The 9,901-nt window shown below is 38.8% G+C and overlaps 1 protein-coding gene across 1 annotated transcript; it reads left to right on the top strand.

Annotated features, from left to right (window-relative positions):
• Nucleotides 1–225: 225 nt before the first annotated feature.
• On the top strand, nucleotides 226–4,818 carry FGF19 (fibroblast growth factor 19). The gene is made up of 3 exons (XM_077820193.1): nucleotides 226–460; nucleotides 767–870; nucleotides 4,486–4,818. The coding sequence occupies exons 1-3, from the start codon at nucleotides 226–228 to the stop codon at nucleotides 4,816–4,818; spliced, it is 672 nt and encodes a 223-aa protein (XP_077676319.1).
• The last annotated feature ends 5,083 nt before the right edge of the window (nucleotides 4,819–9,901 follow it).

Genomic DNA, 9,901 nt, shown 5'->3' with positions numbered 1-9,901 from the left:
GAAATACTCTCTATATTGGAATTGGAATTAGCCGTATCGATTGGGCTGATAACAGAGACCTATAAAAAGGCAGGGGGATTGGCTCTGCATTTACTACATCCCCGAAGCATTTAGCTCAAAAAGCACCAAGCCACTGCCTTTTCTTTAGTGGCACTTGCGCCTCTGTATGCGTGGCGGGGGGGTCTGTGCCTGGAGTCCTCTTGCAATTGAAATAACCTGGAAAAGATGTGGAGGAGCCTGTGCAAACCGTACACGTCCCTGGCTCTGCTTGGACTCTGCTTTGCAATGGTCGTCAGATCTCTGCCTTTCTCTGATGCAGGGCCACATGTGAACTATGGCTGGGGGGAACCTATTAGATTAAGGCACCTATACACAGCCAGCAAACACGGTCTGTTCAGTTACTTCCTGAGGATCAACAGTGATGGCAAAGTGGATGGCACCAGCATTCAGAGCCCCCGCAGTAAGTATAAGGGAAAGCTGCGGTCTTGCTCATGAACGGGATCTCGGCTAAAGGAATGGAGCCCCACGCCCTGAATTCCCTTAGTGAGCTTCTGAGGCTGCATTCTCCCATAGCACTGGAAACAGGCAAGCGTGTGCTTGGGTACCTGACAGTAAGGGCTCCTTTGTGAAGGGAACAGGACGAGTTTCACCTCCGATTACCTGCGAAATGTAGCCCTGAGAGGCGGTGGGGTGAGGGGGTGTGTGGCTTGCAGACGGCGATCCTCTCCCCCCCTCATCTGAACGCTGTTTTGGTTTTGCTGCATAGGTCTGCTGGAAATCAGGGCTGTGGCAGTTCGCACGGTGGCGATCAAGGGCGTCCACAGTTCCCGGTACCTCTGCATGGAAGAAGACGGGAAGCTGCATGGACTTGTAAGTTACAGGCAAGGGAGGCTGAGCTGATCGGGGGGCCGGCACTGAATCGGCATGGGAAAGTCCATAGCAAATGGGGGGATGGTTGCATGCGCTCGCAGGGCTTGTTATCGTATTGGAAAACCCGGGTGCGGGGCTTGTTATGATTTTATCTGGAAGCGTCCAGATAAAACAACTTGAACCGATCACATCTTTGCTCTACCACCAAGCAGCTCATGAAGGGTCTGACTTCAGCGAAGGAGCAAGGAAATCAAAATGTATAACGAGGCAGTTTGTGGCTATGACACTGGGCAATAACACTAATAACACTGGGCAAAATAAATAGAAAGTGTGCGTTTGCTGTAAGCTTTCATTTTAATAGGTCTCAGAGCCCCCTAACCTAAAATAATGTGTAAGATTAAATGGTTGAGTTCTCTTACTATAGAGAGTTGATAAAATGTAGACAGAACTATGAGCTGTTTACTTTTTGTCATTACTCTCTCATTACTTTTTGTCACTATTAGTGTCTAATGAAACTGTGTAATGTTTATTAGTAGAAATTTAAGTTTAGTGTCAAATGAGAAAGCAACTTTCCAGAATTTCTAATACAAATAAAAATAAGGAGGGCAATCGGCCATTTTCATTCTTTGTTGCATTTCCCCCCTTCCAATTTTCTATCCACTTTTAGTTAACATAGAAGAGAGGACCCAATAATGTCTACTATAAACAGCCTATTTGAGATGTGGCTATTTATCTGCAATCAAACTAAAACATGTTCATTGCATTGGAATGTAAATGATACAGGCATATTTGTAATTATCTTCTTACTGTTCAGCTTAGGTATTCTGCAGAAGATTGCTCCTTCGAAGAGGAGATACACCCAGATGGCTACCATATGTATAGATCAAAGAAATATGGGGTTGCTATCTCTTTAAGTCATGCCAAACAGAAACAAGAATTCAAAGGAAAGGACTCTCTCCCACTGTCTCACTTTTTACTTGTGATCAACAATGCACCTGTAGGGTTATGGGAGCCTGAGGACTATAGTGATTCTCTGACATGGTGTTGTTAACTCATGCCTTTTTGCCTAGGTTTTTCAGCATATCAGCTAGATACATCAGAAATACAGTCCTGCTCTTGAGAGACCCCTGCAATACCTACTCAAAGGCATGAGTTAATGAGAAAGGTCCAAATTCATTGCCATGTAACTCCATTGTAGCTACCTGAGTTGCATGGGTGGGAGGTGCATTTTCCCCAGAATGCAAATGTAAGGCTTGATCCTACTTTCCTTAGCAAAACTCCCGCTGATTTCAAAAGGAGAAGAAGTGGGCCCAATGGCAAAACATCCATGAACTTTAATGAGAAAAGGATCAGGCCGAATAGGATTTTTACTTGAGTATCTAGGGTAGAATTTGCCTTTCAAGTCTGAATTTCCTTGCTTTTATTATCTAAAGTCAGACCTTCAATAAACTGAAAAGGTGAGGGAGGTGATCTGGTTTTGGGCTCAGACCACCATATATGGAAAGTGTCAGTTGGAAGTTTTTATTGCATGTCCAAACTGAAATACTCAGTGACTGATAACTATAGATAGGATCCTTCTTCCACTGAAGTCAGTGGGAGATTTCCCATTGATTTCCCTAGCTGCAGGCTCTTAGTAGTTGCACTGTGCATTATTGTAATAGTCTTTGAGGAAAAAAATGAGCAGCCCTTAATTTGTAACTGTTCATTGAACTATAGCAATACTTCATTATATTAATTAATATTCTGAATAGGTACGTGTTTGACAGTTATTAGCCATAACTGCCATTCAAACTCCTGTATATGTACTGGACCAAATCCTGTATGTCTTACTCTCATGAGAAGTCCCATTGACTTCCCTAATAATGCTCACATAAGTAAGGTGAGCAGAATTTGGCCCAAAGAAAATTTGTCTTCTGAGATGCACTATCCTTTCCCTGTTTCCACTCTGCTCCATATGCCTTGTGTGTGTATGTGTATATTGAGGGATGGAAGAGGAAGTCATTTACTACTGGCCTATGCCAACAGCAAATTATGGACTCCCACACTGGTTAAAATGTGCTGGCCACTCCTAACCCACCTACTCTAGAGTGATGCAGGGAAGCAATTGATGCATAATGTCTTCTGAGTCCTCTGCACCTAGACCCACCATCCTAGTAGCCTGTGCAGGACCCAAGGGGATATTTGTACTCTTCCCCTTACTCATTTTGGTTAGTACCTTACTCTAAAAGTGAATGGGGAAATGTACTACTCAGCATGAGTTGGGAGGTGGTGTGCTGGGATGGACCGGAAGGTATAAAAGCACGATCTACTGTGGGTTACAAGGTGATACCTTAATTCAGGCATTGACTAGTAGAACCTTACTCCAGGAGTAGTTCTATTAACTTCAGTGAGACTACTTGTGTGACTAATTTGGTCACCTGTAGAAGTAAAGTGTTCACAATCTGGCCCTGATATACATTCATTCAAAATGTGTGATGTCCAGACTGATAAATATTGCAAGTCTTAATCGGTGAGAAAAGCAAGTTTTTTTTTTTTAAATTCATTCCTTCAACATTAAAAGTACTTTTAAAAGGTGACCATAGCAAACACAACAGTCTATTCTACATTGTTGATGGTATTTGACATAGTTTGATTTTTTACAACTGAAAAAAAAAAGAAGTCAAATGTTCTCTGGGTTATATTTTGACAGGTAGAGAGTTCATTGGGGAACACTTTGTTTGTTTGTTTTTATCATCAAAGACCTAGACATAACCAGCAATTCTCCTTTATTGGCCCAGAGTTCAGTCACCTCGAATGACTGAGCCAGAAATAACACCAGAGTTGTAAGGAAAATAGTGATTACTTAAAGGATCTGGAAAAGTCTGAGATAACACAAAATCTCAACCATATCTACATATAAACTATGTCTAAGATTAATTCTACAAATTGCTAGGCAGGTTATAAAATATATTATCCTATATAGAATCTTTATTGGTGTCACAGTAGAACTGTTTGATAATTTAATGCCTGATGAGAAAGAGACACTGTACTAATACATTTTTAGAAACTTTAATAAAATGACAAGAAAAAACTTGCAGTTTGCCCTTTTTTATTGTTGTTTTTTATTTATTAATTTTCTTTATTTTAAAACCAGTCTATTATAAAAATGCCTTTCTGCAGACCTGATTCTTGAAGCCCTTACACAGGCAAATCTCCTGTGGGATTCAAATTGAGTTTTGTATGCATTAGGACTGCTGGATTGAGCCCTTAGCTATCGTGGTTGTAATTAAAACATCAGCATTCATCAAAATTTATAAAACTGAGATATCTACCAGAGATTACCAAAGTTTTCCCCTAAAATCATAATAGGGCAGTCTGTAGCAGCTGTGTGGTAATAGATGGAATAAAGATCACTGAGGATAATGGAAAGACTCCCAGTGACTTCAAGGGAGTGTGGATCAGGACTATGTTGACTTTTTAATGACCTCATAGATTGTTATGAATTCTGTGCATAATACGGAGGGCTTGAATCTCTCTCATATCAAGGAGAGCAGGGTCAAGCACATATAAGATTTATATCATATCTGATAAGTGTCATAGACATATCTGTAATTGTCTTCACTCCTTACTGTTCAGCTCAGGTATTCTACAGAAGATTGCTCCTTTGAAGAGGAGATACGCCCAGACGGCTACAATGTATATAAATCAAAGAAATATGGAGTCTCTGTGTCTTTAAGTAGTGCCAAACAAAGACAACAATTCAAAGGGAAAGACTTTCTTCCATTGTCTCACTTCTTACCTATGATCAACACCGTGCCTGTAGAGTCAATGGATTTTGTGGAATATGGTGATTACAGTCATACTTTTGAATCAGATCTATTCTCTTCACCTCTTGAAACTGACAGCATGGACCCCTTTGGAATCACCTCCAAAATATCTCCAGTGAAGAGCCCCAGCTTTCAGAAATAACTAATGCTCCTGACTTTAAATATGGCTTTTAAGAAACATTACCAGAACCAGGATATTATTTAGCTTTTCCAGTAGTAATATGTAGAATATGTAAACTTTTAAGGTATGGTGCTAGCATTGTTCTTGCAATGTACTAAACTTGTAAGGTAGTAGCACCATTCTAAGGCTACATTCTAAGAACCACCTATTCATGTTTTCACATCACATTTAGGGGGAAAAAATCTAAATAGCTACTTAACTGGTTCACCTCTGACAAAAATACACAACATGCAGAAATTCCTTCCGTCTGGTGATGGCTGGGGTGATAAGATCACTAACATTTTTCTCCACCACTTTATTACTACTTATGCTCACCTCGGATTCGTGCTGATAGGAGCAAATGCAGCAAAAGCTTTTCATTCACAGGGAGGTTAATGACCTCTTCAGTTCATAGCTTTTCAAAGACAAACATTTGTAATAAAACATGATTACAAAACCTAACAAACATTACCCTGGGAACTAGGGTTAAAACTATCTCTTAAAAAACTGCTGCTGATACTCTGGGACAACTTTCCATTTTAAACATTGCATTGAGAAATAATTCTGCTTGTATATTACACATTTTCTTCCCTTCTTTGCTTATTGCTAAGGGCTCACGCTGGAACACTGGATCTTTGATTCTTTATGGGCTCACCTATGTTTGCTGATGAATTCTTTGGGACCTGTATTAATATCCTTGGTCTGAGGTAGAATTCTCATTAATGTTAGTGGGAATTTTATGTATGGATTGAGGATCGTACAGAATCCATAATTATGTTCATCAGGTAGGGAACAAGCAGTAGAAACAGATTAACTTTCAGGTCATAAAGGTCCTGTTATATGTAAATATCCATAGCAATTGAAGGAAAAGATAGAAAATAAATGTTGTATAGGTCAAATGGCTTCCAAGTATGTTTTTATATTTTTCCTTAAAGCATCAGCAGTTCTTTCGAGGCCATATAAGCCTGATCCTGCACCCATTGACTTCAATGTTGCAGAATTGGGCAAATACTGCCTTTGATATGTGGTGGAGTGATTCTCGGTAGTATATGGCCCATAATGTATACATGATACTTTCAGTCCTGTTCTCCTATGTTAGCATTCAAGCAAGAGAATAACAACAAAAGGAATGTGAGACAAGGGGTCCAGGAAAATTACCCATTTCCAAAGTTTCATTTATAATAGGTATTTCTATACAGAAAACTGTACTGGAAATGTTAGTATTTTCTTGACCTAGCACTTCATTACCAATGCAATATTTATAATTAATTTATTGAATACATACATCTGTTTATTTTGTTACTGTTATTTATACTCAAAATTATATTTATGTACTCATGAAGGTTTTTTTAGTTTTAACAAATTTTGTGAAGTTTTGTAATCATGAAATCGTAAGAAAAATATAACTTTTTTTAAAATTTTCTGTGATGTCAGTAATTTAGTGTGTAAATTTGTAATTAAAAAAATCATCTCCAACATAAAATCTAACTGACTCTGTTTCAATAATTATGTGGCACTTTTTACTCAAAGACTTCAAAGAGCTTTACAAATGGTATTGGATTAAGTTTCACTGCAGCCTTGTAAGGTAGGTAAGTGTTATTATCCCCATTTTGTAGATGAAGAAACTGAGGCACAGAGAAATGAAGCAACTTGGCCAAACTCATGCAGTGAGTGACAGAGCTAGAAATGGAATCTGTTCAGGCAGGATTAGAGTGCTGCTTTCAGGATGTCAACAATGTCTCTGTTGCACATTAAATGTAATCTGATTAAAACAGTTTACAGAAGCAAGGCAGGCCAGATACAATTTTAAAACGAGGGGAAATTCTGTACTTATGGGAAAAGTCCAGGAGATTGTTCACTAAGTGGCTGACCCTGGGATACACTGAAGTCATAATTCCCATTGACTTCAGTGGGTCAGGCCCCAAGTTCTGGTTCTCTGGCATAACATCTTACTGAAGCTCTAATTTAAATTCTGTATTCCTTTTATGAGGAAAAGAAAGAAAAATGCCCATGAGCATGGATTCAGGGGCATTTTTTATAAAGCCCTGTCTGCTTTCATTTTGCAGTAGTGTCCTTAAATCCTTTCTAAACTGTTGAAAAGTGTGCAGTAGCTTTCCATAAATAATTTAGGGACCAGTGTACGCTGATAATTTGCCTTTCTTCCAGCAGCCACATACTGGAGCAATTGCCCTGCTGGAAATCCTTATTGTAGACAGGCAAAACTGGTATAAGCTGTGATTTGAACCACTTGGTTTCATGCAGGGGTAAACTGCACAGGTTCAAATAGCAGGTATGCACAAAGGAGTTGCACAGATGCAGCTGCTTTGGTTTCTGGCCACTGATGGCTGTCATTTGACAAAACTCCCAGCATGGATGAAGGCTATTCTAGTCTGTGCACTGTAGCATCTGTGCCTTTAAAACAGACATGAAATGACAGTGAATAAAATGTATGTAGTGATTTTCATCCAAAGACCCCCAAACCATTCTATAAACTTTACAAATAGATTTATGTATTAACATATAAAGAATACTTCATCCGCCTGTGAAATGCAGGCACCTCTGGGGAGCAGTGTTCTGCCTTTTATAGGAAAACTACAACACTACCCAACAATAGAGCGAGGCAGAAAGGGGGTTATTTTTCTGGGGAAATTTTTAACTTTCCAGCAAGAAATTAAAAACTGAACATTTCAATTTGGAAAAGCTGTCACAGTAGCTCATATGAATTGTAGTTCAGATTCCTCAGGTCCCCACTCTCCTCTATGAACTGAGTTTCTGGGGTGAACTACAACTCCATGGTGCCCCACGGTCTCCTCTCTTGCTGAGCCACCTTAGTCCCCTGGCCATAGTGCATCATGGAAGATATCATCCAGCTTTTCATGTTTAATTTAGCACAATTTGGGGGGGATTTTGAGTGGTCAGTTTCTCAACAAAAATTCAAAATTTTCTGTGGAAAGCAGATACTTCACAAAAAATTGTTTAGTCAAAAACCCAAATTTTTATCAAAAAACAATTTTGATGGAGAATTTTTGACCAGCCCTATGCAATAGTTTAGGAGAGGTGTTGCAGCTATTAGAAAGCTGACAATTGTCAAGAAATATAGTGACCCTTCAGAGAGGGGTTCAAAAAATGGATCCAAGAGCACATTTAATATGAGGAAAGATCTCATGGGCTACACCGTGAATAAAAGGAGGTCTGATTAGGACTGTAACTTTGAGAATAAATGTGTGGGTGATGGGATCAGATAGGTTAATCCTTGGCTGCAAGAACTGAGGCTATAAACAACACTTGAGATCTGACTGAATTGGATACATTATCTAATTAAAATTACACATGGAATTTCAGGTAGACAGAATGTAACTACTCAGATGATATATGGCTAGCGCACAGAGGTTAGCATCCTTACATTTGTGAAAAGTATTCTGAGATCTTACTGACTCCATGTGCTGACAGCTTTGGTTTTACATCTCACACCAGCAGTACACATCTCCTATTGTAACAGCATGGTCAGTATTTACTCATAGAGAAGAATACCAGAAACTGAATCATCAACACCCCTTTCTGTAGCACTTAATTTTTTGCTGGAGGTTTCCCATCCAATCACTGACTAAGCCTGGCTGCTTCACTTATGAGATTATGACAATAAAATGACCTAAGGTGAAATGATGACAGGAAAATGTTTTTTCTTACTATTAGACACTTGACTAGGTCAGGAACTTGGCATGCAAAACATCTAAACAATATTGTCTTGCATTGATGGTTGGAATATAAACAACACAACCATCATGAATTGCACTGTATAAGTCAAAGGCTTACTATAGTTTGCTAAATACGGTAAATTGTTTGCACTCGCTTTAGATTTATAGGTTTCAGAGTAACAGCCGTGTTAGTCTGTATTCGCAAAAAGAAAAGGAGTACTTGTGGCACCTTAGAGACTAACCAATTTATTTGAGCATGAGCTTTCGTGAGCTACAGCTCACCGATGAAGTGAGCTGTAGCTCACGAAAGCTCATGCTCAAATAAATTGGTTAGTCTCTAAGGTGCCACAAGTACTCCTTTTCTTTTTAGATTTATAATTACATTTTACAGCCCTCAAATATTTTAAAGGATTGGTGTCCAATGTTTGAGTGTGAAATCCCAGTTAGAAGCTACAATTGTTGTTCAAACTATGAGTAAACTATTGAAAGGGAGACACTGGACATTTCTGTCTGATGTCTTTGGAGAACATGAAGGATGAACAATGCCCTTCGAGCAAATACCATATTAGAGTGATGGATGTTTGAGATAACAGTACCAAGACCACATATTTGCAAAGTCTTTTGAGATACTGTATACTTTGCCACAAGTGTTCTGTCCATCTAGGGAGAAGGCATGGTGGGAAGGTCTAAATCCATTTTTTCATCAAAAATGCTTGCACTTTGGGCAAATTCAAGCCTGAAGAAAACAAATGCACTTCCCTTTGAAGTCAATGAGAGTCCAAAGTCAATAGGAGATGCACTTGTTTGCATTAGGGATAAATTTAATCCATCGTGTAGTTTTTTTTCATGAATCCCATCAGGTTGGGACCTCTTCTTTAAGCTAAGGAATAATATGCTAAAGCAATATTTTGTAGTCTTGAACTGCAGAGAAACTATTCAGTAATTTTTGATGTATAGAACCAACCTAACTACCCTTGAGATCAGAGGAAGTTTTGTCGTTTACTTCCAGGGAAGAAGAACCAAGCCAAAAGACTAGATTTATTTGAATTAATTACATAGACTGAGATTTTCAAAAATGCCTCAGGTTTCTGGACGTCAAATTCCCATTTGGAAACTGAGCACCCAAATTCCTTAAGCAGCTTTGAAAATCTCAGCTATTTATTTATTTAGGACAACCAAAAAGAAAGCTGAGTCACTTGGTATCTTTTAGAGAGTTACTCAGAAATGCTTTATTATACCCGCACACACACAAAAATTCCAGCATTAAATGCAGAAGAATCTTGTAAAAATAAAACACTGTAGAACTATAATTTTTGATTGGAGATTCTGAGAATTACCACAATATTTCCAGTCAGAAAAAAAAAATGTAA

This window comes from Eretmochelys imbricata, chromosome 6 (genome assembly GCF_965152235.1).
Source record: "Eretmochelys imbricata isolate rEreImb1 chromosome 6, rEreImb1.hap1, whole genome shotgun sequence".
NCBI lineage: Eukaryota > Metazoa > Chordata > Testudines > Cheloniidae > Eretmochelys > Eretmochelys imbricata.
This window is presented reverse-complemented; position numbering and strand designations above follow the sequence as displayed.

Bases quoted from the DNA above. Each gene is read 5' to 3' on its own strand.
- FGF19 (XM_077820193.1), top strand. From the start codon at position 226: ATGTGGAGGAGCCTGTGCAAACCGTACACGTCCCTGGCTCTGCTTGGA. The intron at 461-766 runs GTAAGTATAAGG...TTTGCTGCATAG, and splicing joins CAGCATTCAGAGCCCCCGCA to GTCTGCTGGAAATCAGGGCT. The intron at 871-4,485 runs GTAAGTTACAGG...CTTACTGTTCAG, and splicing joins ACGGGAAGCTGCATGGACTT to CTCAGGTATTCTACAGAAGA.